The sequence below is a fragment of the Gopherus flavomarginatus genome, chromosome 7, assembly GCF_025201925.1.
Source record: "Gopherus flavomarginatus isolate rGopFla2 chromosome 7, rGopFla2.mat.asm, whole genome shotgun sequence".
Classification (NCBI taxonomy): Eukaryota; Metazoa; Chordata; order Testudines; family Testudinidae; genus Gopherus; species Gopherus flavomarginatus.
This window is the reverse complement of record NC_066623.1, coordinates 90,995,593-91,022,550: the sequence shown is the minus strand read 5'-3', so window position 1 is coordinate 91,022,550 and position 26,958 is coordinate 90,995,593. Positions and strand designations below refer to the sequence as shown.

The following is a 26,958-nucleotide window of genomic DNA, read 5'->3' as shown; positions in this document are numbered from 1 at the left end:
ACAAAAAGTAGGGGCTACTAGCTGGAATAGCCATTGTTATGGGCAGAGAAACTGTAAAGCTTTATTCCAAAAGTTGATGTAGCAGAATCTTAGACATGAAAACTTTCCAGCAGCCTTGGCAGCCAGTTGCTGCAGCAAAGTTCTTAATAGTGGCGAAGTTGTGTTCAAGGGCATGATCCACTGTCCACTGAAGTTAATAAGAGACCTTTGTGGGCTTTGGATTAGGTCCAATATGCACAGAGAAATGTGTGATTTGCAGAATAACACTTTCTTGAGAAGAGGAGGTTATCTGAAAAAATCAAAAGTAATAACTGATGTGTCTTAAATTTCTCTACTTTGGAAAATTCAAGTTAAATTTTTTTATACCTGTCATAGAATAGAAAAATGACTAACAACTTCACAATACTTAAAGCATACCTGATAATGGATTTTCTACTTTACACATGAATATATGTTCATTTATTGCAAAGGATAGGTATTTTAGTTCCACCTACACTGTAACTTTTTAATAAAGGTAATAAATCTCAGTAGAGTATGTATGATTACCAGAGAAACGCAGTATGTGGTTGTCAATCCTGAATGTTCTAGTATCAAGGAAAGAACAAGGATACTCTATCCCTGACTTTTTTTTTTTGATAGAAGGATCTTTTCAATAGAATCTTGACTCACCTTTGATGTTTCTTTTATATCTGCAAAATAATGAATCAGCCTGAGAACAGCCAGAGGGCAAAGAGAAGCCAAAATGGCTGCTTGCCTACCATGACCCAAAGCTATCAGTGATGGATTAAATGAAACTTGAAGTGGAGGGAAAGGATTTGGAAAATGCAACATGTTCTGTACCTGAGAAAATGTGTTTAAGAGGTGAGGGGAACCTATCACAAATGACAGGTACAGTACTCTAGAATAGGACTGCAACTTGCCTTTGCAAACATTTTTGTAACCTTCTAATTGAGCATTAAATTGAATAAAGATCTATAATTTAAACACTATTGGTGTTTTGAATCTGAACTTCATTCTTACAGCCACTAATTTAAAGGAAGTGCTTTGAATAGAATGGTGAAATTCTAAGTTATTTTGTTAATTTACTTCCCAGCAAGGGTATATGAGATTGATATACTACAGAATTATTAATGGTACATGTGAGCTGAATTGACTGCACATTTGGGCACTTTTTATCAATTTCTCATTCTCAGCCTGAAAGTTGCAGGAAAGGACAGTAATATACTATTAGCAATGTTACTTTTATCTACTTGGTATAAAAAGACTTTTGGAATATACAGTAACTCCTCACTTAAAGTCGTCCCGGTTCACGTTGTTACGTTGCTGATCAATTAGGGAACATGTTTGTTTAAAGTTTAAAGTTGTACAATGCTTCCTTCTAACGTTGTTTGGCAGCCGCCTGCTTTGTCCACTGCTTGCAGGAAGAGCAGCCTGTTGCAACTAGCTGGTGGGGGCTTGTAACCAGGGTGGACTGGCAGCCCCCTATCAGCTCCCCCTATCAGCTCCCTGCTCCCTTAAGTTCCCTGTGAAACAGCTGACCAGCAGGCTATCAATTGTTAGCAGTTCAGCTGTCCCTTCCCCCACTGCCATGTGCTGCTCCTGCCCTCTGCTTTGGAGCTGCTCCCCAAGACTCCTGCTTGCTGTGCAGGGGGGAGAGGAGAAAGAGGGGGGGGGCTAATGTCAGGGTGTCCCCCTCCCCTCTGCTCCTGTACCCCGCTTCCATAGAGCAGGGGGGACACACAACAGGGCTCAGGACGGAGGGAACTTGCTGGCAGGGTCAGCGTACTTAAAGGGGAAATGCAAATTTCTCTCATACACACGGTATGTGTCTCTGTCTCTGTCTCTGTCTGGTATGCTGTCTCCCCTCCCTCCATTCCTGCTGCCTTGTAGAGTGTGAGAGTTAACCCCTGAGGGCTCAGCCAATTGCTAGCTCATCATTTAGCAGTAAGGAATTCCCTGGGAAATATCCCATCCTCTGACTCCTCCACATCAACCAAGCTTCACAATCATCATTACTGTGTACCAGTATTAATTTGTTTGTTTAAAACTTATACGGTGTATAATATAGTCTTTTTTCTGGTGAAAAATTTTCCCTGGAACTTACGCCCTCATTTACATTAATTCTTATGGGGAAATTGGATTTGCTTTAACATCGTTTCGTTTAAAATCGCATAACTACAATGTTAAGTGAGGAGTTACTGTACAATATACCATTCCCAGAGTGTTAGTAAAATTACTGAATGGTCAGAATGAAATACAATACGGGTCTCAGGAATAGCTCTCTAGAGCAGTGGTTCTCAAACTAGGGCTGCTGCTTGTTCAGTCCCAGGCCAATGGGGGCTGCAACAAGGGTGGCCAGCACGTCCCTCGGCCTGCGCTGCTTCCTGTAGCCCCCATTGCCCTGGAGCGGTGAACCACGGAGAGTGGGAGCTGCGATCGGCCGAACCTGTGGACGTGGCAGGTAAACAAACTTGCCCGGCCCGCCAGGGGCTTTCCCTGAACAAGCGGCGGTCCTTGTTTGATAACCACTGCTCTAGGGTATATAAAATATGTTCCAGGGAGTATCTTGGAAGAATCTTGGAACAAAATGTCCAGCCAGATGAAACCACTATTCTGTGAAATATGGTAATTTAACTGGAAATTGCCAGTGCCTGGTACTTCAGAGGACAGTGGCTACCCATCATAATTTATGCAACTAGCCAATTAGATATCACTTAACTAGGGCAAACTTCCTTCCTAATTCCTGAGGCTATTTTAGACCATGAAGCATGAAATCTGATTGTCTTTAGGCAGCATATATACAAATATTATAAATTCACTGAATCTATCACAGTACTTAAGTTGCTGATGTGAATTCTATAAAGACACTGTGTGTTTTGTGAAGTAGTATTTCGTTTCATGTCTTCTGACTTTATTAGTGTTAGTGCCACCCTGTTCTTTTAATTTGTGCAGAGACTCTGGTCAGTTTTCATGGCATCGTTCCATTCTGGATACCTTGTTCAAGTTCTTGCTAGTTCCATTCTTTTCCAGGTCATATATCTTTGTTTCTGCATCTCTCATTGTCCCTAGTCCTACCACAGCATCTCTGTTCTTTATGGGAATCTCATATGATTTCAATGAGGTTCTATTTAGAAGTAAGGGTCTGTGCATGGGGATCAATTTGAAGAGTTGGAGCCACTGAAATTCCCACTGCTGCTTTAACCATCTTCATTGTCTTTCTTGACTTCATCAACCTCAACTTATACTTTTCTTACTTATATTTAAAATTTTCTTACCAGACCAAAGGGGACAATCATGACTTTGTCTTGAACACTAAGTAAGAACCATTGTGATGCATTATGGAAAATTCATGGCTACGTAAAGATAAACAAAAGTCAAGCAAGCATTTTGGTTTAAAACCAATTTCCACATTATCATTAGATTTTTGATTTTTACTATTGGTTTTGATAGAAACAATAAACTCTAAAACATTAATAAAGGTTCACTGTTATTACTGCATTCTTAAGGTTTGACAGTAGTTTAACTGTAACTTGTTTGCATGACTATAAAGATCTGTGGCTACAGGCTGGTATTAAAGTAAGAGAATATTTTACTACTGCAACTATAAACCAGTCATGTACTACTGTAATGCTCCCTCGCTCTCTTGGTCGGAGGGAGGCCACTCACTAGGCCTGTTGGGTCAGGGCCAGAGAGTGTCAGACAGGCAACAGCCCCCCCTTGAGCCGTGTGATTAATAGTCACTACCAGGTTTTAGCCTGGGCTAGGGTAGCTCAAGTAGTCAGCCCTTAAACACAGACTACCAGGGCTGACTGGGGCCTGGGCGGAGCCGAGGGAGCCAGCAAACAAAAACAGTCTACACGTGAGTGGTACGGGAAGCTCCTCTTCAGAGCTAGAACCTTCTTTCACAGTGTAGGAGGTCAGTCACACTTGGGTGAGGTTTCAGGGGGACTCAGGCCCACCCTACTTGGCTGCGTCCCAGCCCGGGCCCTGGCAGGGGCAGAATCGGCTATCCCTGCGTCAGCAGGGATCCAGCCACAACTCGCTGAATAGGCCACCTCTGGCTCTGCAGCAAGCAGCTTTGGGGCTGCCCCAGGGTCACATCCTGCCACCCCAGGGTTTGGTACCTGCGGCCTGCAGGCTTCTTCCAGCTCCTCGGGATATATGGCAGCAGGTACTCCAGGGCAGTCCTCGTCAGTGTCTGGGCACTGGGAACAGCCAGACGCAGGTTTCTCTCGGGGACGCAGGAGAGCAGGCATAGCGTCCGTCTCTGCAGGCTGTCTTTCAACTGTGCTGTAGGGCCAGCCTTTTATACTTCCGGCCACACCCTGGTACTTCGTGCAAGCGAGGGGGAAGGGAAGGGGGGGAAGGGAGGGCGGTCTAGGCTTTGCCCTCCAAGGGGCGTGTAATGCTCCCTCGCTGTCCTGTTCAGAGGGAGGCCACTCAGGCTCACTACAACCACCAACAGCTTCTTACTTAACCAACTGATCCTGTTGTTGATGTTATATAAGGAACGCAGAGGATGTTTATTTCTTAAATTGTCTTGTGCTCTTGCTGTCACTGATCTTAGCCTTAAAGTTCCTGAATCCAAGTGCAGAGAAGACCATATATAGCAAATATGGTAAAAATGCCTGACACCGGTGATCTGGTCACAACTGTTAACTCCACTATCCAGGGGTCATGACCAGAAGCTCCCCATCTTCTCCATTTAAAACCGTGTGAAGTTTTGAAATGACTTTTCCTGATTGCCTATCTGGATGAGCACACCTAGCAGCCCTCCATTATTGTGTGCAACTGCCAGCAGACCATGCCAGTTACATGCTCCAGACACACTCTGGCGTGTAGTAGACAGGAGATATTAGATCTCCTCCGCCTGTGGGGAGCGCTGTGCAAGCACAGCTACGGACCAGCTGTAGAAACATGGACATCTATTGCACAGGGGATGCAGGGGAAGGGGTATAACAGAGATCAGCAGCAGTGCGGCATGTTGGTGAAGGAACTACGGCAGGAATAGCAGAAGGCCAAGGAGGCCGCAATCAGTGTGGTGCTGAGCCGTAGAATGCTGCTTTTACAAAGAGCTGCATGCTATATTTGTGGGAGAACCCCCTGCCACCCTGCACATCACCGTGGATACCTCCAAGGAGCCTGAGTCATAGGCCCCTGGCATAAACAGTGAGGACACGGAGGAGGTGAAGGTGGAGGATGGGGGACATGTGAGAAGTCCAGCTATGCCATGAGGCAGGACCTCTTCAAGACTCCACTGTAGTCCAGTCAGTCCCAACAGTCAGCCTGGGCAAGACTGACACAGGGGAAGGAACCTTGGGTAAGTAAAAATTGCCTGAACCTATTCTCCCCCTCCTCTCTCACAACCAGTCTTCTCTCTCTTTTTCCTGTGTCCAGAAAGGCTAGCTGGCTCAGCTGAACAGCCTCCACTCTCCTATTTTCTCCTTCGCTGCCTCTCTTGCCTCCTTGAATTTCATACCCCACCCTCCGGATCTGCTCTTCTCCAGTCCTTCCTCTCTCATTCTGCTCCTTTCCCACCCTCTTCTCCTCTTTCTGTGTACAAGAGAGAGCGCGAGTGGGAGGAGAAAAGGGAGAGTGGGACAGGGAGAGTCAGGGAAACCCTCCCCTGATGTGCATTGGTATTGTGAGAAATTGACAGGGGAAATGGGTGCCAGAGTCTCCCCTGCCTGCAGGTCCCTGTCTCACACAGTTCCTGTCAGCAGGGTATGGCTGTGCTTGGCTTCTGGAGAACCCTGACCCCAACCAAGCCTTCCTGATCTTTCCCTTCGAGAAAATAGTATTTAAAAAGATGATGCTGAACAGTAGGTGTTCAGCGTGGGTGTGAGGTTTTAATGGAATGGGCACTCTCCCAGGCTTCCCTGGACAGAATTATGCTGCCTCTTACTGCCCCAATGTTAGAGAAGCATCTAGTTTTCAACTGCAAAGATCAAATGCGTACCATGAAAACAGCACCACTGGACAATGAAGCTTTCAGACAAAATCCTGCCTCTTATTACAAAGAGCCAAACCGTGGTTTTTAATTGAAAATCTACCTGAGGAAAGAATCCCAAAACCTTCCATTGCATTTACAGAGACCTAGGGTCTGACTTTCTACTGCCCAGCCCATTGACACCAAGAGAGTGGCAAGTAGGGTGACCAGAGAGCCTGATTTTATAGGGACAGTCCCGATATTTGGAGCTTTTTCTTATATAGGCTCCTATTACTGCCCACCCCCGGCCAGATTTTCACACTTGCTGTCTGGTCAGCCTAGTGGCAAGTGAGCAGCGCTGGTACTACAAATAATGATTTTTTTAGTGGGAGTGCTGAGAGCCACTGAACCAAACTGTAAGATAATGGAAACTACTTCAAGCCAGGGGGTTCAGTACAGGGGCGGATCTAGGTATTTTGCCACCCCAAGCATGGCAGGCAGGCCTTTGGTGGCTTGCCTGCGGGAGGTCCCCGGTCCCGCGGATTCGGCAGCACGCCTGTGGGAGGTCCACCGAAGCCGCGGGACTAGCGGACCTTCCGCAGACATGCTGCCGAAGGCAACCTGCCTGCCACCCTCACGGCAACTGGCAGAGCGCCCCCTGTGGCTTGCCGCCCCAAGCAGCACTTGGTGTGCTGGTGCCTGGAGCCGCCCCTGGTTCTGCAGCACCCCCAGCACCTCTACTTCCAGCACCTATAGTGAGCAGTGCTGCCATTCCGATTCGTTGTACCCAACTTAGTACTTGCAGGGTGAAATCCTGGCAGTGATAGCAAAGCTTCCTAAGGAACCAGGATTTCACCCACAAAACCTTCACTTAAAATAATACTTTGCAATAGCTCTTTATTTCGAAAACTAACTCTGTCCTTTCCTTGGTATTACACCGCGAGTAGCACTGGTTCTCACTGGAAGCTCCAGATCCCATCACCTCTCTTTCACGTTTCAGCTGAATTGTCTCTGAGCTGGTAACTTGAAAGGGGCTGGCAGCCCGCTCCCGGGAGACTGCAGAAATTCAACGCCATTGGCTGCTTCGGTATTGGCGGCAGGGCTGTAAAGAACAAAGCTTTGACTTTCAGTTTCGTTTCTTCTCCGCCCTGAGACTTCCCAACAGAAGAGCTTGCACGGTAAGAGCCTATAGCTTTGTCTGTAGACATTGTGAGCGCTTAAAGTGTTAAGACGCGTTGAGAGAAGGCTTGGTTTTTAAATGCGCGAAAGATTTATATGCTTTGAAGAGAAACTTAGCATCTTTCTATGATGCTAGGCTCTAACTTGTAGCTTGTGTGAGGAGCTGGAAGACGATCTCATTTCCCTTCGCTAAAGCTTCCCTGAAGCTAAAGCTCGGAGCAAATCTTGCTATCAAAATGCTAAGTTATGTGTTTCAGATCAGACCAGAGGATAGTTAAACCGGATATTGATCACCTTAGCCAGTGGAGTCCTGCATGTCCCAGGCCATGCTTCAGAAAGCCATTTGTATGTTAGCTGTGCTGAGCACGGAGGAAGTGTCGTGATTGAAGAGCCAGAATGAGAGAGTTGTGCCAGCTACCAGTGAGGTGGAAATAGCATCATCATCATGTTCTGGATTCCCTTGTTCCATAACATCACCTCTTAGCTAAAAGCACTGTTTAAAAGAAATCTCCTGGTTTCACACTGAACACTTAGCAAAGCCTCTGCTACAGAGACTTGGGGAAACTGTCATTCAGCAGTGATGGACAGTAGCGGTGGCTGCTAATTGCCAGAACTTGTAATATAATCACAAGATGGGTACTAAAATACTTCTCCTACCATCCCTTTAACTAATACCCACAGAAGGGCAAAAATCTGCTCGTGAATGTGGATGCAGAGGGGTGAATATGGTCATATATAAGATCGGGTTCAAGTTATACCTATATGCATGGTACAGTAATGTAACTCTTGATTTATTCAGGGTAACGGGTTAACCATAACAATCTAGCTCAGGGGTTCTCAGACTTCTGTACTGGTGACCCCTTTCACACAGCAAGCCTCTGAGTGCGACCCCCCCCCCCTTATACATTAAAAACACTTTTAAAAATATATTTAACACCATTATAAATGCTGGAGGCAAAGCAGGGTTTGGAGAGGAGGCAGCTCGTAATCCCCCCATGTAATAATCTCGCGACCCCCCAGTTTGAGAACCCCTGCTCTAGCTCCATCTACAGGCTAGGTAGAGAACTTTCAAGTAATTCTAACTCTAATAGTCTTTTCTAAACTAAATATTCCTAAGATTTTAGTGGTAATAATTGAATCCTGGATCATCCTCTTCAGGGCAATATATTTAAATAGCGAGCTGAGAAATTGGTTTAGCATTGCAAGAGAAGTCATTCTTGATGTACCCAAAACAAGAAATGTTAGGTCTAGTTCTTCTTGATAAGCAAGGAGCATAGTGTGTTTAGGAAGCTCTCCGCTACCAATAGTAGAATGTAGAGTTTCATCTTTTCTGTCACATCATTCTAATATATTTGGACAGAGGAATACTTTGGAAATCTTGTGAAGAATGTTCCTTTTAAATTCTCCAAGTTGGAGACGAGAGAAGAACATTTATTCAGGACACCATGTATTGTACATTTCTGAGCAAAGTATGTGCACTGTGTCATGCAGAAATGTGTTAATATGAAGTTAAGCAGTAAGTGGTCTTGAAAGTTCTGCATATTTACAGATAAAGGACCCAAAGAGTAAAGGACAGCTTTATATTTCTTTTTTTATCTCTATAATGAAGAATAATAAAATAGAGTATATATCAAAAAAGGACACAAACTCTCTGTCTCCCACCCACCCCCAGTCTGGCTGCACACAAAGATTTCTTCTGGCAGAGCAGTCAGTATGGAAAAAAAAACAACCCTTCCCCCCCGAAAATATTAAGAGAACTTAAAAAAGAACAGTTGTTGGAGGTGTGTTAGTCTCTGTCCGTCCATACAAACAGTGCAGTGACAGAAGAAATGAAACGTGGCAAGGTGAAAGCACAAATAACATTGATGTGTTTGTTAATTCTTTCTACTTGCCATATAAGCTTCAGAATTGTTAAAAAGAACAGGAGTACTTGAGGCACCTTAGAGACTAACACGTTTATTTGAGCATAAGCTTTCTTGGGCTACAGCCCACTTCATTGCGGATACAAACTAACTCGGCTGCTACACTGAAACCTAGAATTATTAAACTAATCTTGTGTGGTTATGCAGACAGTAAACCCCATGGACTTTGCTCATACAAGTATCTTTCAGGTTAGGATTTGCAGGACTGGCTCTGTGCTTTCAACTGGTCATTAACTGGCCAGGGTGCAAAATACATAGGAATGAAAGAGTAGCTCATTGGTGGAGTAGTGCCACTATGTGTAAAAGAAAGCATAGCATCAAAGTAAAAATCTGAAATGAATCAAACTGTATCACAGAATCTCTATACACAATAATTCCATCCTTGAAGATGGATGGAAGAGTGTAGCAGTATGAATATACTACCAGCCATCTGACTGAGATAGTAACAATGATTGTGAAATAATGAGAGAAAGGCAACAAAGGCAGAAAACACATTAATGTTTTTTTTCCACTATTCTCCTATTGACTGGGTGTATGTCACCTCAGAAAGGGGTGCAGAAGTAAAATTTCTAGGCACCATAAATGTGTCCGGGAACCCACAAGGGGAGAGGCAGTTCTGGATTTAGTCCTAAGTGGAACACGGGATCTGGTCAAAGAGGTAAATGTAGCTAAACCAGTCGTGGTGACCATAATGCTAAATTTAACATCATTGCAGGGGGAAAATGCCAAAGAATCCCACCACAGTAACCTTTAACTTCAAAAAGTGCAACCACAAAAATGAGGAAGCTAATTAAATGGAAATTAAAAGGAACAGTCACAAGGGTGAATTGCCTGCAAATTGCATGGATACTGTTTAAAAACAGCATAATAGAGGCTCAAACGGAATGTACACTCCAATTTTTTTTTAAAAAAGAAAAGCAGCAAAGTTCCACTGTGACTAGACAGCAGAGTAAAAGAGGTAGTTAGAGGAAAAAAGGCATCCTTTAGAAATTGGAAGTCAAATTCTAGTGAGGAAAATAGAAAGGAGGATAAACTTTGGCAAGTCAAATGTAGAAATACAATAAGACAGGCCAAGAAAGAAATTGAAGAACAACTAGTGAAGACATAAAAACCAACAGCATTTTTTTAATACATCAGAAACCTGCTAAACAGTGCCATTGGACAATCAAGATGCTAAAGGAGCACTCAAGGAAGACAAGGCCATTGCAGAGAAGCTAAATTAATTCTTTATAGAGTATGTTGGGGAAATCTCCACACCTGAGCAATTCTTGTCGGGTGACAAATCTGAGGGACTATCTCAGGAGGTGGTATGGCCGCCGATGAGGCTTTGGAACAAATTGATAAATTGAACAGTTAATAAGTCACCACAACCAGATGATATTGACCCAAGAGTTTCATATATAAAATTGCAGAACTACTAACTGTGGCATATAACCTGTCTCTTAGATCAGCTGCTGTACCAGGTGACTGGAGGGTAGCTAATCTAATGTTTATTTTTAAAAAAGGGCTCCAGAGGCAACCCTGGCAATTACAGGCTGGGAAGCCTAACTTCATTACAAAGAAGAACAACGAGGAGTCCTTGTTGAAGCTTAGAGACTAACAAATTTATTTGGGCATAAACTTTCATGGGCTAAAACCCACTTCATCAGATGCATGGAGTGAAAAATACAGTAGCGAGTATAAATACACAGCACATGAAAAGATGGGAGTTGCCTTACCAAGAGGGAGGTCAGTCTAACTAGACAATTCAACTAACAGTAGGATACGAAGGGAGGAAAAATCACTTTTGTAGTGGTAATGAGAGTGGCCCATTTCAAACAGTTTCATTAACAGGCAAATTGGTTGAAACTATACTAAACAACAGAATTATCGGACACATAGATAAACATTATATATTGGTGAAGAGTCAACGTGGCTTTTGTAAAGACCATTATATTAGAATTATTTAAGGGTGTTAACAAGCATTTGGACAAAGGCTCTTAAGTAAACTAAGCAGTCCTGGGATAAGAGCGAAGGTCCTCTCACGGATTGATAACTGATTAAAAAATAGGAAACAAAGAGTAGGAATAAATAGTCAGTTTTCAGAATGGAGAGAGGTAAATAGTGGCATCGTCCCCGGGGTCTGTACTGGGATTAGTACTATTCAACTTATTCATAAATGATCTGGAAAAATGGGTAAACACTGAGGTGGCAAAATTTGCAGATGATACAAATTTACTCAAGACGGTTAAGTCCAAAGCTGACTGCAAAATGTTACAAAGGGAAAACTGGGTGACTGGGCAACAAAATAGCAGATGAAATTCTATGTTGATAAGTACAGAGTAATGCATATTGGGGAAAAAATAATCCCAACTATGCATACAAAATGATGGTCTAAATTAGCTTGTACCACTGAAGAAAGAAAAATTGGAGTTCTTGTGGATAGTTCTCTGAAAACATCTACTCAATGTGCAGCAGCAGTCAAAAAAGCTAACAATGTTAGGAACCATTAGGAAAGGGATAGATAATAAAACAGAAAATATTATAGTGCCATTATAAAAACACATGATACACCCACATAGAATTGGAAGGGACCTCGTGAGGTCATCTAGTCCAGACCTGTGCACTCAAGGCAGGACTAAGTTATCTAGACCATCCCTGACAGGTGTTTGTCCAACCGGATCTTAAAAATCCCCAATGATGGAGATTCTAAAACCTCCCTAGGCAATTTATTATGGTGCTTAACCACTCTGACAGGATATTTTTCCTCCTGTCCAACCTAAACCACCCTTGCTTCAATTTAAGCCCATTGCTTCTTGTCCTATCCTCAGAGGTTAAGAAGAACAATTTTTCTCCCTCCTCCTTGTAACAACCTTTTATGTACTTGAAAACTGTTATCATATCCCTTCTCAGTTTTCTCTTCTCCAAACTAAAGAAATCCAATTTTTTCAATCTCCCCTCATAGGTCACGTTTCCTAGACCTTTAATCATTTTGAATACTGTGTGCAATTCTGGTCATCCCATCTATAAAAAGATATAATGGTACTGGAAAAGATGCAGAGAAGGACAACAGAAATGATTAGGGGTGTGGAAAAACTTTCATATTGTTTTATTTAGAAAAGAGATGACTAATGGGGAGTTCTATAAAATCATGAATGGTATGGAAAAAGTGACTAGGAAAGTGTTATTTACCCCTTCATATAACACAAGAACTAGGGGGTCACCTAATGAAATTAATAAGCAGCAGGTTTAAAACAAACAAAAAGAAGTACTTCTTCACACAATGCGGTGTCAACCTGTGGAACTTGTTGTGAAGGCCACAAATATAACTGGATTCAAAAAAGAATTAAATAAATTCATGGAGGATAGATCCATCAGTGATTATTATCGAAGATGGTCAGGGATGCAAACTTATGCTCTGGGTGTCCCTAAAGCTCCAAGTGTCAGAAGCTGGGACTGAACAATAGGGAGTGGATCACTCAAAATTGCCCTGTTCTATTCATTTTGTCTGAAGCTTCTGGCATTGGTTACTGTCAGAAGACAGGATACTGGGCTAGATGGGCTATTAGTCTGCGCCAGTATGCCATTCTTTTGTTACTGGAAATAGAAAAAGATTCACTCTGTAAACTGGGAACTATATTTTTGAGACAGTGAATATGTATTTTCTCTCATTTACACCACTATAAATCATTGAAGTCTGTGTAGTTATCCAGTCTAAGTAAGATTACAATCAGGTCACAGTATGAAAGGTTTCACCATTTAGATAAAATGGTCCTGATTTGCATTGAAGTCAATAGCAGTTTTGCCTGAGTAAAGGCAACAAAATTGGGCCATACATTTGTCGTGGAAAGTGACCACCACCGTGTTGAGTTGATCAGACAGCCTGAGGCTCCTTTATTGATCAATCAGAGATACATGTGCACACACGGAGAGACGACAAATCCCCTAGCAAGGGGTAAGTCGCTCTACCTTACAGCAGTGATACCTGGGTTTATAAAGCCGAAAACCGCAAATTATCATATGAACTCATACATCCGATGATACCTTATTTGGTTAATACAATAACATCTTCTAACCATCTGCTAAAAACAATTGCTATTAATATACCGGTTATGAGCTAATTTGCAAGCCTGCTCCTTTGTTACTTCCCCATTTTACAGGTTTCGCGATCGTCAGGACATTGACACCTGGTTTTCCACCTACTTGTGGTTACGCTATTGCACGTAGCTCAGGCCTTTTTGAGGAACTTGGGTCCAAAAATACCTATTGGTGTACCTTTGGTCAAATGATCATGAGTTAATTTTACGCCCACACAAGCAACTTAATAAACCATAATAAACTAAAAGCTGTTATAACTTAACAGATTTTCTGGTTCCCCTTTATCCAATTCTAGTTCCTCTTTTTGGGGCCCTGGCCACATTTTTTTGCCTCAGCGTGCCCTTTGTACAGAAAAACAAGTTTAGCAGGAGTTAAAACTCTTGCTTCTAGCTAAGGGCCTACTCTTACTTTATTCTCAGAAAAAAAGCCTGAGGCCTTGGGTAAGGTGGGGTCATGGGGGGTTTCCCTATCACATTTTAAGAATATTTTGTCTCCGTTCAGGCAGCAAAAGTCCATGAAGCTATGCTGAGTTATACTAGTTGGCCCTCCCTGCATCATTTCCCACATCTGTTAATGGGGATAAAAACATCTTTCTCTCACTATTTGTCTGTCTTGTTTATTTTGACAGTAGGCTTTTGGGGTTAGGGGCTGTCTCTAACTATGTGTTTAGATAGTGCCTAATGCAATGTTAGGCACAACACACATGTCCTCAGTTGGAATGTCTAGATACTCATGGAATAAAACTAGAATAATGATGATGATGATAATGATTTGCTAACATGCCACTTTATTCCATGGGAAACACAGGGCCCTCATTATTGTCTTCCGTCTTTGGTGAGATGAGTTAAAAATAATAATACATTTTTCTTACTGTTATACTTGCATTTGTAACATCTTTTCTGTCTTTTTAGATTAAGAAGAATGGCTGGTGTCAAATCTAGATTAACACAAGATGAAGTAAAGCAACTGCAACATCTGTTGGGGAGCAGACAATTCTCTCTTCTCTATAAAGCAAGCGTCCATGGTTACAATGCTTCTGTATTTCATGCCAAGTGTGATGCACAAGGGCCAACTGTAGCAGTAGCATATAATGGAAGTGGTTATATTTTTGGAGGTTTTACGCGTCAGAGTTATGTTTCATCTGGAGGGTACATAAGTGACGAGAAGGCTTTTCTCTTTAGATTAAAAGGCAAAGAGGGTGTGCTCAGCCCACTAAAAATTCCTGTTAAAACTGCATCAGGTGCTATATATGACTATAGTTCCGTTGGCCCTAATTTTGGTGGTGGAGCACTGCAGTTGTTGAACCAAAATGCTGCAGCAGCAGCAACAAGTTCTAACAACAACTACACATACAATGTTGCTGACCTGCATGGAAATGATCTAGGCCTTACAGAATGTGAGGTGTATCGAGTTGAAGGTAAGTTGATTTCAAAAGAGAAAATATTTATTGAGGAAATTATAGCTTCCTACTCTTAATGTTATATGTTCCTTTCCTCTAGATATTAGCAGTTTCCTGGAATTTCCATGGAGGAAGATTACATGGACAACTGAGTAAGTTACCTGTTGTAATATATCACTGTAATGATCTGTGGCCACCAAATACTCTGATGATGCAAGCTACTTTAGGTAGATGGTGCTAGAATAGACAGGCATGTGGTGTTTGATGCTTATCTATGTATCTTAGGTACTAATACGGCACCTATGACCATTGTGTCTGGGCACCTCACAGTCTGGGGATAAGTACAAAATGATGATTTCAGAACAGATCAAACATAAATGAGTTATTTAATGTCTGAACCAAAGTAAGCTTCATGAAGAGCTATGCTTATTCTTAGCCACACTGAGTCTGCCATGGCAAAAATTTAGTGACATTCCAGAGGATTACAGACCATGATTAAGCAGCTAGTCACTTATCTGGGCAGTTCCCAGAGTGGCATAGGTACAGTGTGGCAAACATAAAAGTATTTGATACATTTAGAAAACCCTGTGCATCTCAGCATAGAATTATAGAAATATTGGGCTGGAGGGGATCTCAAGAAGTCACCTAATCTAGTTCCCTGCACTGAGGCAAGACTAAATATACCGAGATCATCCCCGACAGGTGTTTATCTAACCTGTGCTTAGAAACCTCCAGTGATGAGGATTCTATAACCTCCCTGAGAAGCCTATTCCAGCTGCACATTTGATTTTTCCTTCCTAATTTTAGTACTATGACTTTCAGTAGGGCAGTTTGGCCGGGGCTCGTCCCACTCCGGAGTAGCGGGGAGCCAGAACGCTGCCCTGCTTTGGTCAGGTGTGTTGGGGAATTAGCTTGGCTGTGCGGCAAAGCGTCAGCAGCTCAGGTCCTCAGGCAGGGGCTGAACAAACAGTTTGATATTAGCAGGCCCAGACCCTGGGTCAGGGCGGACCAACAAACAGTCAGTAGCTCAGGCCCTCAGACAGGGGCTGAACAAACAGGTTGAACAGCAAACTTCAGGATCCTGGCTCAGAGCGGCCTAGGAGAGAGGGACACTGACACCCGCGAGGTGGGTGGCAGGGGGGATGCAGGCCCATCCACTCCTCTGCGTCCCAGCCCGAGGCCCTAGCAGTGGCAGAAGACCCGCTGCTGCGTCAGTGGGGATCCTTACCGCAACACACTGACATTGGCTCTGGCAGTGTTGCAGCCAGACTCGGGTTGGCTGTCCCCGGGCTACTTCCTTCCTCCCCCTCTAGAGGTTCCTGGGTCCGGACAACATCCTCCATGGGGTCACACAGCATGGGTTCCTCAGGGTAGCTGGCTAGTGGTTGGTTTGGCAGCTCTTCAGGGTAACTGGCAAATGGTAGGCCTGGCAGTTCCTCAGGGTAATGGGCGAGTGGTAGGCTTGGTAGCGTCTCTGGGCTCAGGCTAGCATCAGGTGTTGGCTGATCTGTCCAGTCCGCAGTTCGGCCACTGATCGCCGTGGTCTCCCCACTGGGAGCTACATCACAGGTGTCTGGTCTCTCTGGTGGCTGAGCTTCAAGTGAGTTCTGGGCTTTTATACTTCCTGTCCTGCGCCTTGACCGCTGAGGGGTGGGCTCAGGGTTTGCTGGCTCTGCCCACTTTGGTGTCCAGGCTTGTCCCTCTCCGGGGCGGCGGGGAGCCAGACCGTCTCGCTACACCTTGTCTTTATTGAATTGCATTTTGTTGATTTCAGACCAATTCTCCAATTTGTTAACCTCATTTTGAATTCCAGCCTTGTCATCCCAAGTGTTTATAATCCCTTAGGCTTAGTGTCATTTACTTATTTTATAAACATATTCTCCACTTCATTATTCAAGTCATAACTGAAAATATGGAATACTTCCATACCCAGGACCAATCCTTGTGGAACTCCACTGGATATATCCACTCAATATGATGGCAAACCCTTAATAACTGCTCTTTAAGAATAATCTTTGTCACAGAATCCACAGGTCTTATGCTCTCGCACAGCTCTGGAAGAGTCTCTGAGAAGACCCCTTCAGTGTGTTATCCCCCTTTGGGTTACATTCTCTCACTGGGGTAAGCCCCATCGATTCTCTGACTCCTGGGACCGAACCTGTGAACCTTCAGCTTCCCTGCTTAACTCTGTGAGCTCCCCTTAGTGAGTCCATTTGAATTGGACACCTGGGGAAGGCTTGCAAACCCAAAGGGAGCAATGCACCCCTAATTTCCTTAACTTGGAGCAGGGGTCGGCAGCCTTTCAGAAGTGCTGTGCCGAGTCTTCGTTTATTCACTCTAATTTAAGGTTTTGCATGCCAGTAATACATTTTAACGTTTTTAGAAGGTCTCTTTCTCTAAGTCTATAATATATAACTAAACTATGGTTGTACATAAAGTAAATAAGGTTTTTGAAATATTTAAGAAGCTTAATTTAAAATTAAATTAAAATGCAAAGCCCCCCGGACCAATGGCCAGGACTCGAGCAGTGTGAGTGCCACTGAAAATCAGCTCGTGTGCCGCCTTCTGCATGCATGCCATAGGTTGCCTACCCCTGATCTGGAGTCAGGTTTCAGAGTGGTAGCTGTGTTAGTCTGTATCAGCAAAAGCAATGAGGAGTCCTTGTGGCACCTTAGAGACTAACAAATTTATTTGAGCATAAGCTTTCATGGACTAGAACCCACTTCTTCAGATACATGGATTGGAAAATACAGTAGCAGGTATATTTAGTCTCATTAGACTGACCACTCCACCTAGTAAGGCACCTCCCATCTTTTCAAGTACTATGTATAAATGTACCTGTTATTGTATTTTCCACCCCATGTGTCTGATGAAGTGGATTCTAGCCCACAAAAGCTTATGCCCAAATAAATTTCTTGGTCTCAAAGGTGCCGCAAGGACTCCTCGTCGTTTTAATCTGGAGTGAATCTCAGACAGCGCTGTAAAAATCAGAAAGGTTTATTAGATGTTTGAAACACAGCATAGACAGTCCTTGGTTAACATAGAGAGTTACAAAGTATTCCATCTTGGTCAGTCCTGTGCGCCAAGTTCTCTCTGACGCTTCTAGAGTCTTAGTCCAGAAGAGTGTGTATTCATTTGTATTTCTAAAGAAAGGTGCATTCTCTTTGGCTGATATAACCATTAAAACATGTTGTTTTCCAAGAAATAGAACCATCACACTAGATTTGATTCTTTTTTTTTGTTTGCTGCCTAGGAAGGTACACTATAATTATATGCATTTATTTAGACAACTATATAACTTTATATTTTCGGATTCTCATTAATGGTGCATTTTTAGTATGTTAGAAAATAGTGAGTGAAATATTGCTTAATTGCTACTTTTGTGCCATATTTATAAAGTTTAACCTCAAAAGTTAAATGTTTTTCCCCTGATACTTTCTTTATATAGAAAAGCAGCTTTTAACTCAAAGTTTTTGATAGCTCATGGATTCAGCATACTAATTCTTTCATTTAAATATTTCAAGAGATTATAATAAATTTTGGCCTTAACATATTTTGTATTAAATTCAGATTTTATTTTTAACAGGTTTGTTTATAAAAAAAAAATCTATTATAATTTAAATAATATTTTAAAATCTTTATTTTAAAATCCATCCTGCTTTTATGTTCCATGTTAGATGTAACTCATTTGGTGCCTTGGCCTTTCTGATTTTGTCCTACCTGCTTATACTACTCTTCTGTTCTCATCCTTAGCAATTTGTTCACATTTCCACTTATTATATGATTCTTTTTTGATTTTTCAGGTCATATTGGCCTCTTACTATTCTTGCTATCTTTCCTTCACATCTGGATAGTTTGGTGCTGTGCATTTAATATTGTCTCTCTGAGAAACTGCCACCTCTACTGAGCATCCTTTTTCCTTACATTTTCTTCTCATGGGACCTTACTTACCAGTTCTCTGAGTTTGAGGTCCATTGTCCTTAGTCTACTGTTCTCACTTCTTCCTTTCCTTAGAGTCATGAAATTATCATTTCATGATCACTTTCATCCAAATTGCCTTCTACCTCAGATTTGCAACCAGTTCCTTCCTATTATTCTGAATCAAATCTAAAATGGTTGCTTCCTGCTTACTTCCTTCACCGTCTGAAACAACACATGGTCTCCAACACATTTAGAGAACTTGTTAGACATTTTGTGCTTTGCTGTCCTACTTTTCCAACAGATATCTGGGTAGTTAAAGCATCTTCCATGAAAAAATGTGCTTCCGCTAAGCATGTATGCTTCTACAAAGTTAGCTGTAGAGGATCTTTTGTCAAAGATGTCATATGTCAACAGTGTAAAAAGACATTTCTATAAAGCATGCCACTGTCCTCACTTCAAAAATCAGGAACATGAAGTTACTGTGCCTGATGTTATCACCATGAGTGTAGAGAATTTCTTTTCACCTAATCCTATTCAGAAACTCCTTTGCTATGTTGACAGATGCACACCTGGACAACAGTCACGCTCCAGTGAACACGTACTAGACCAGGGACGAGCAAACCTTTTGACCTGAAGGCCGCATTGGGTTTCGTAAATTGTATGGAGGGCCGGTTAGGGGAGGGGTTTGTGGCCCAGCCCCCACCGCCTATCTTCCCCCCACCCCATCCCAGGACTCCTACCCCTCCAGCTCCCCATGGTCCCGCAGGCCGGATGTGGCCCGTGGGCCATAGTTTGCCCACTTCTGTACTAGACGTTGGTTCAGATGTGTCAGTTCTGCCTGATTTTGCTTATTTGCTATGTTTTCACAGTGCACAGCTTACAAGATCTAAGCTGCATTTGGTGGTTTACGGTACCTGAACTTGGTTACCTGAATACATGTGTAAAGCATGACAACTTGTATGCTCTGTATACATATGTTGTGAAAACAGATTTGTCCTACCCTCTTAATAGTTTTTAATCTACTTCTAAGCCTGTTTGAATGAATGGATGTAACTTTGCTGCATTACTAGTGACAGTCAGCGCATTGCAACAGAGATTTAGTTCTCCGGTGACATGTTAAAGCAACTGTTTTAAGCAGCATTGGTTCAATATATTTTCAAAATTTTCAAAGTTGACCACTGATATGGGGTACCCAGGTGGAGGCATTGTAGGCCAGATTTGCATAGGTGCTGAGCACGTGAATCTCCCATTGGCTTCAATAGGAACTCTGGGTACTCAGCACTTTCTGAAAATCAGGCCATAGGATGTTTAAAATTGGACACCCAAAATTAGAGATTATCATAGTTAAAGATCCATTCCGTGTTCAAACCATGTCAAAGTTGTTTGACGTTGTGTGAAGGTCATTCTGTCAGAGCGATCTGACTGTTCTTCAGTTGCTCTTTATATTCAAAAGCACCACTGGGTGCTCTTTGGCCATGTTACCAGGATGCTCTCAAACTCTCTATTGACACCTGGGGGGTTCATGTTTTGACTGTACCTGGTGCGGCAGTGGGGCCACGCCTGAGATTTGTGGATTCGCAGGATTGAGCCAGATCTAGGAACTTAACAACACGATACCTTGTATGACGTGGTCAACTGTGATCACTCTGGCTGGCTCTGAGGAGACTGTGTGTTTGATGATAGTTAAAGATGGAGTATATGGGGGGATGGGGAATGTGGAAGTAGAGAAAGAACTGACAGAGATTTGTAGGGGATCTTAATGCATGACAGTCTCTGTTAGCAAGAGTCAGGCTAGCTGTAACCGTAATATCGCGAGATTTGTAGAAGCGAAGATTGTGTGAGGCGAATGGGAAAGAACTGTGTGAGAAGTTGTTGCGACCTTGTGTCGATAAGGTGGAATGCAGACTAGCATCTAAATAGAAGTGAGAAAAATAAGATATCAAGATGGCCTATGTATAAACAAAATGCAGCTGTTGCTTATTATTATATGTAACAAAAAGTATAAATGCTTGCTGTAATTGTTTATCTGTGGAGAGACCTGCCTAGGAGGGGGAAACCCTGTGACCTAGCGCACTCCCTCTCTCTATGCAATTGCTTGAGAATAAATAAAGTATCTGACTTTGCTGCACCCAACCAAAGAGTGAGAACTGAGTTTTTCTCCGACAGGAATATTTCAGTTTCCTGAATTCACTGTGCCTAAATGCAGTGCAAAACATGTGCTGTGATTTCATGGGTATTTGAAATTATGCAAATCTTTTTGTCTTAACAGGGAAAGAGCTAAAATAATGGAGGAAATCAGATCTTACAAACCTTATTTAAATTCAGTGCCACAGATTCGGATTTTGGTTCTTGGTCCAGTTGGAGCTGGGAAGTCCAGTTTTTTCAACTCTGTGAATTCTGTTTTCCGAGGTTATGTGACAAGCCAAGCCATAGCAGGATCTGATAATACTAGCGTGACAACACAGGTAAATATTTGCCTCTAATTAATAAACATCCAAGCTAAAGCACAGTCTCTTATTTAAAAATCAACATTGTTTCCCCACTAAATGGAAAACCCAAAGATAGTCCATGATTACCCCCCACTGAATTCCATGCATGTACTTGTGAGAAGAAAGGTATTACTCAAATGGATGAGAGATAATCTGGTGCCAAATATGGATTTTTTAAATATGTATTTCTATATGTTATTATTTTTTGCCCCAATAGTACAGGGCTTACTCAGTCAAAGATGGAAGAGATGGCAAGCCTCTGCCTATTATCTTCTGTGACACAATGGGAATAGAAGAAAAATCAGGAACAGGTCTGGAAATTGAAGAAGTGTCCAACATAATAAAAGGCCACATTCCTGATAGGTACCAGGTAGGATTTCTACAATTCTATGCAGTTCAACTGATATCCTTTAATGTTTTTGTACATGTACAAATATTATATCCTAAATTTAATTACTGTGGAACAAAATATCTACAGTGCTCAGTACATTCTTGGAAATGTGATACTGTACAGTAAAACCTTATGAATGGTGATCATAAGTAAGGTGTATTTGAAAAGGAATAAACTATGAGAAATTTGTATTTGGGCCCGATTCTCCACTGTCCTGCACTTTGTGTAGCCTTTTACAGTCATGTGAAGTTGATGTAAATCGCTATCCACCCTTCTGCCCAGGTAGCGTTTAGCACCTACTTTGTTCAGGTACAGGCCAAGGGAGAATCAGGCTCAAGGTATATAAAGATTGGAGGTGGTTGAAATATTTTGAACAAAGAAGTTTTAAATAGAAAAATGGACTTGAACGCCCCCAGCCCAAATTTCTGTTATCTCTTGAAATTCTTGTAGTGTTTCATGAAATTTTTTGAAAGATTTTTAGCAAAAATGTAGTCATTTATATTATTGAAATAATTCTTTATTTTTTTAAACTGGTTTTCAGGAAATGAGCAATTTTTTATTTCTTTTGTGAAAAATGAAAAATGAAGAACGGGTTAGTTTGGTAAAACAAACACGGTTGACATTTTGAATTTTTAGAAAACATTGTTTTAAAACATTGTAAAGAGCAGCTTCCACCATATTCAAGCTTAGTACAGTGCCTACTTACGTGGCCTTTTGTCTTGCCTAACAGAGAGCTGCTGCCTATAGACCATTTCTAATTTTAACTGTTGTAATATGCAAGAGGTGTAGAATTTGATTGGCCATTCACCTGAGGTGAGTTTTGTTACAGAAGCAAAGATGGAGGGCTCAGGTTGTTGTATGACTCTCATCTCTGTAGTATCTTGGCTCCTCACAAACCTTAACTTAATCCTCAGAACAACTCAGCGAGGTATAAAGTGTTATTAACCTAATATTAAAGATATGAAACTGAGAAACAGTGATTAATTATCTTGGTCAAAGTTATATTGGAAGTGAGATCTCCTGAGTCGCAGTTTTATGCCTTAACCACAAGACTAATCTTTCCATGATTTATTTGGTCCTACTTTATATTAAAATTCCATCTATAAATGGTTTACAAAGAATTAATAAAGGAAGAATGTTAAAAGCACATTACAGTACTGAGCAGCATGTGTATAGATGGTTATAAGCACATCAGTAGATGTTATAAGCTATAGTTATGGGTAAATTTTTGATGGACTTGACAACAATCAATTAACCATTTATTAAAACATCTGTTAATAATTTTTTAATGCTTTATAGATGGAACCTTAATAAAAAGTGTGTTCAAAAACTCTATAGTAGGGATTGTCAATGGTGTGTGTGTGTGCATGTGTGTATGCATGGGTGTACACACACACACACGGAATATCTCGTGAATCCTCTTTATTTTCTAGAGAGGCCTTTTGGTTTCATTGTTGCTTTTCCACAAGGGATATAAATTTAGAGGAACTCTGACTTCAAAGGAGCGACTCTGGATTTCCACACGTTTTCAGTAACAGAGATCAGAATCTTGCACTCCATCTGGAAGAATGGGTATGAGACTGGGAATGAGGAAATCTGGAATTTCAATCCTAACTTGACCACTCCCTTTATGAGTGTGGGTAAATCATTTCACCTCTCTGCATATCAGTATTCCTCTCTGTAAAATGAGATAAGAATACTTGTCTTCCTGCTCCAGAGGGGTATTTTGAGTTTGTGTTTGTACAGCCCTTTGAATCTCCAGTTCTTTGGAAATGCTACTGATTATTATGAAAAAATTTCTTTGCAGTTTAATCCAGCTGCCACCCTTCGTCCAGATTCTCCAGGCTATGTCAAGACCCCTTCTTTGAAGGATCAGATTCATTGTGTCGCATTTATTATTGATGGGTGCAAAATTGAGATTCTCCCTGAGAAACTGGAAGACAAGCTGAAACAGCTTCGAAGAAAAGTGAACCAGTTTGGTATGTTTTATGTCTCCTAATATCGTAGAACTGAATGAAGTGGGCATGCCCAGGAGGTGATCTGACTTTCAAGCCTGAGCAGCTTGAGTCATTAGGGGCTTGAAGTACTGCTAAGAGCCAGGCTTATTCTTGGTCTGGGAGGAGAAATTGCCACTTACTGCTTTTGAGGTTTACCTGCTGGCTGGCTCTCTGAGCTGGATTAATGCACTCTGGAGGGACAGGGCCCCAGATTGATGGAAGTATGGACACTGCAATGGGCTCTGGTGTTGGTGGGAGAATAGAGGAATTCCTGATCACCTCCTTTGTTTTCTACTCTTTGGTTTTACAGTGTGCCCTATTGAGTTTCTGCTCCTCAGTATAGCAGAGCCCTCCTGTTGACACAGGTCCCTGGGGAAACAGAGTTGTGCACTAGGCTTCTAGGAATACATCTCTCTAGGAAAAAATCACTTTGATTTCATTAATTACTTTAAAATACATATAATCCAAGGTATTAAAACTTTTTAAAAAGGGAGTAAAGGTAAGATTGATTCATTTGCAGCTGCAGTGAAGACAGGAAGCAACAAAAAGTGAAAAAAGAACTCAAGAATAGGAGTCTTATATTTGTGAGTGCCAGTTTACATCATTAGCTCCTGTGGTTATGTTTGGACACAATATCGATTTTCTCTCCATGTGATATGAGTAATTTCCATAGAGCCAATAGACAGAGACATAACCTATGGGGGAGAAAGTAGGCTCCCATTGCGCTATTGAACTCAGCTAGGTGTGGCATGTTTTGGAGTTCCTTGTGAGTCATTGAATTCATTGCACGGAATCTTAGCCCTGGCAATCTTCCCAATGAGAAGAGTGAGTCATTAAGTGAAGTGTCTACAATACTAGTGGAATAATAATAATTTTGTTTACAAAGCATCTTCTCACCAAGAGAATTAGGGTGCTGCCCAATTACTGTTCAATTAATATTAGTTTAATAATTAATCTCTTTCTAATGCTGTTGTGCAAAACAGAAACGCTTTCACCTTATATAAGCAGAAGCAGTTGCAATGAAGAACTGATGGGAAATTAGGTTTAAAATCCTATTCTTTTTTTTTTGGTACAGGGATCCCACAACATGTTTTGCTAACTAAAGTGGATGAAATTTGCCCTAGTCTTGAAGAAGACATCCAGTGTGTGTACAAAAGCAAAGCTGTTGAGAAACAGGTGAAGTATGACATTGTTGACTGTGGTGTTATCTATTAACTCAGTTGATTTGAACAAATCAAGGTATTGTGATACTCAACAGTATGTTTGCAATACTTGCATCCCCTCAGATTCCTACACACATTCTCATTCTGGGCTTGTAGTCACAAGCTGAAAATATAACTAAATTTAATACCTCAGGTTTTGGTTTACCTAAAAGATTTAGGACTTGTTAAAATTGCAAACTGCACCTCTGAAGAATGAAACTGCATAACAGAAAAAGGTGGAGATGCCAGAAACCTCATTAAAAATTAAGGGCCAGATTCTTTTGCCAAACCCCACTCCATATAAAGGAACTGGAGTCTGGGCAAAACTGGCCAGGTGCAAATTTCCCCTTATGTGAATAGATGTAAAATTGAAAAAAAAAGAGCACTTCAGGGGAGGAAGGAAGTGGGAGGGAACTCTGTTCTGCTGATTTTTTTAAGCAGATTGTTTTTCGGGGAGCAAACCCTGCTGGATTAATTTTGTACAGCCACTAGGCTGTTCTAAGTCATGACACGGCTCACGCACCAGCATATAGAAGTCTCTTCTTGGACTCCTTGCCCCTGTCCCATGCTGACAGAGTCTGACTCAGGAGAGAATCCATAAAGGTTTGATTCCCTCTTAGCTTCCATCTCATATAGATTTTTACCCCGTGCAGAGTGCTTGTAAAATGCTGCCATTTTGCTTTGGTCGATTTTTACACCTACTCTGCACTCACTTTGCACAGCCATAAATGCTAAGACAAGGTGGAAAGTTGTGGAGAATCAGAGGCTGGTGGTGGTGGTTTGTGGTTCCCAAATACTGAGGCTGGCCTGGGGCTGATTTAGCCATCAGCAATTCTCAGAGCAATTTAGGCACCTAACTTCCATTGATTTCAATGGGAGTTAGGTGCCTAAATACCTTTGAGACATGTGGCCCAAGTGGCCGTCTCCTAGCCAAGAGGAATAGCCGACTCTATGCCATTTGAAGTCTCCCTCACCTGAGGAATATTTAGCTTAGGAGATATGACTGCGTTCTGACTGCTTTGTTCAGCAGAAATGATACAAAGGGACTGGATCAGTTCCTAGGGTAGAGTCCAGACCCCGGGCTACATTCTGTCTTGTATCTGAACCATGGTTTAGAGGCTTAGCATAGCAAAGCAGAACTCTGCCTTGGTCCCTTCCTGCCTCTGACATACTCCCCATACTTCTACATCTCACACGACACTGGGTCAGGATGTGTGCAGAAGCGTGGTTCTAAAGAGGCTAACTTGAATCAGTTTTATACCAGCGAAGAGCTATTCTCATCAGAATCTTAACTATCTAGTTATGACCAAAATCCAGTACAAAGGAGCTGGATTGGCCCAGAGAATGTATCTAGAAAAGCCAAATATGAACTTAAGTGGAATTGTACCAGAGATGAATCCCTAGTAGTGTTCTCGCTAGATCATAATGGAGGAAAAATAGTCCTGTGTCCTGGGTATCACCTCTGAGATTAAATAGAAGGTTTTGGCCTCCAGGGTAGTTTATGCAGTCAGTTTCTAGCAGTGAATTTGCTAAAGAAGAATAAAATATAGTGAACATGGCCCTGAACTATCACTGCATCAAAATGTAGTTGCCATTTCAGTTGCAGGATGGGTATTATTTCAAAATATATGTGAAAGTAGTTACGTCTTCAGTATAAAGAAGTTTGAAGAACTAAAATATCTTCCACTTTTAATCTCACCAAACAATATCTGTGAAAATACTCAAAGGTTTTGCTTAGCTTTCTCAAGGAACAGAAAGATTGAAAAATAGTCAGGGAGCTCTTTAGGATAATCCATTTTGTACCTTTTCTACAGATGCGGATAACTGCAGAGAAACTTGGAATCCCTCTTGCTCAGATTGTACCTGTTAAAAACTACTGCTCCGAGTTGGATCTTTCGTGCGATGTTGACATCCTGTTACTTTCCGCCGTGAGGCAGCTTATACGTTTAGCAGAAAGCTACCTTGACAATTTCCCTTTTGAGAAGCCAAAAAAAGAGCCCTAACATGATGTTTACTGTGATGGATATTTTATATGCTGTCTCCATAGGTCAAATTTATTGCTACTGTAAGCAGATGCAACTCCATTGATTTCAGTGGAGTTGCACTTGCTTATGCCCACGGTGAATTTGGCTCAACGGTTCTATATCTTGTTACTGCCTGCGTAAGATTAATGGTATTTTTGCATGTATCAAGGGAAGAATAGATTCTCCAGCTTTCAGGGTGGGATCCCTTTATTAAACATTCCACATTCTTACTCTTCTCCATTTAAAAAGAAATTGTAACAGTAGGTTGTAAAACTTTTGTTAGATTAATTGGAAAAATAAATTACTGTAATCACTTTTTCAATCACTTTCTTCATCCAGGTTTGGGACTTCAGTAACTCAGCAAGAGGTTGTGGGCCTATTGCAGGAGTGGATGGGTGAGGTTCTGTGGCTTGTGATATGCAGGAGGT

The 26,958-nt window shown here is 41.8% G+C and overlaps 1 protein-coding gene and 1 long non-coding RNA gene across 2 annotated transcripts in view; both read left to right on the top strand.

The window, feature by feature from the left end:
- The window catches only part of LOC127055193 (uncharacterized), a 41,227-nt gene that overhangs the window by 5,191 nt on the left and 9,078 nt on the right, over window positions 1-26,958 (top strand). The gene's annotated exons all lie outside the window — the stretch shown is intronic.
- Window positions 7,019-26,846, top strand: LOC127055184 (interferon-induced protein 44-like). The gene is made up of 8 exons (XM_050961885.1): window positions 7,019-7,107; window positions 14,019-14,524; window positions 14,607-14,658; window positions 20,697-20,892; window positions 21,134-21,286; window positions 23,115-23,286; window positions 24,380-24,480; window positions 26,321-26,846. Exons 2-8 carry the CDS (start codon window positions 14,029-14,031, stop codon window positions 26,507-26,509), a joined length of 1,359 nt encoding a protein of 452 aa, XP_050817842.1. The 5' UTR covers window positions 7,019-7,107; window positions 14,019-14,028; the 3' UTR covers window positions 26,510-26,846.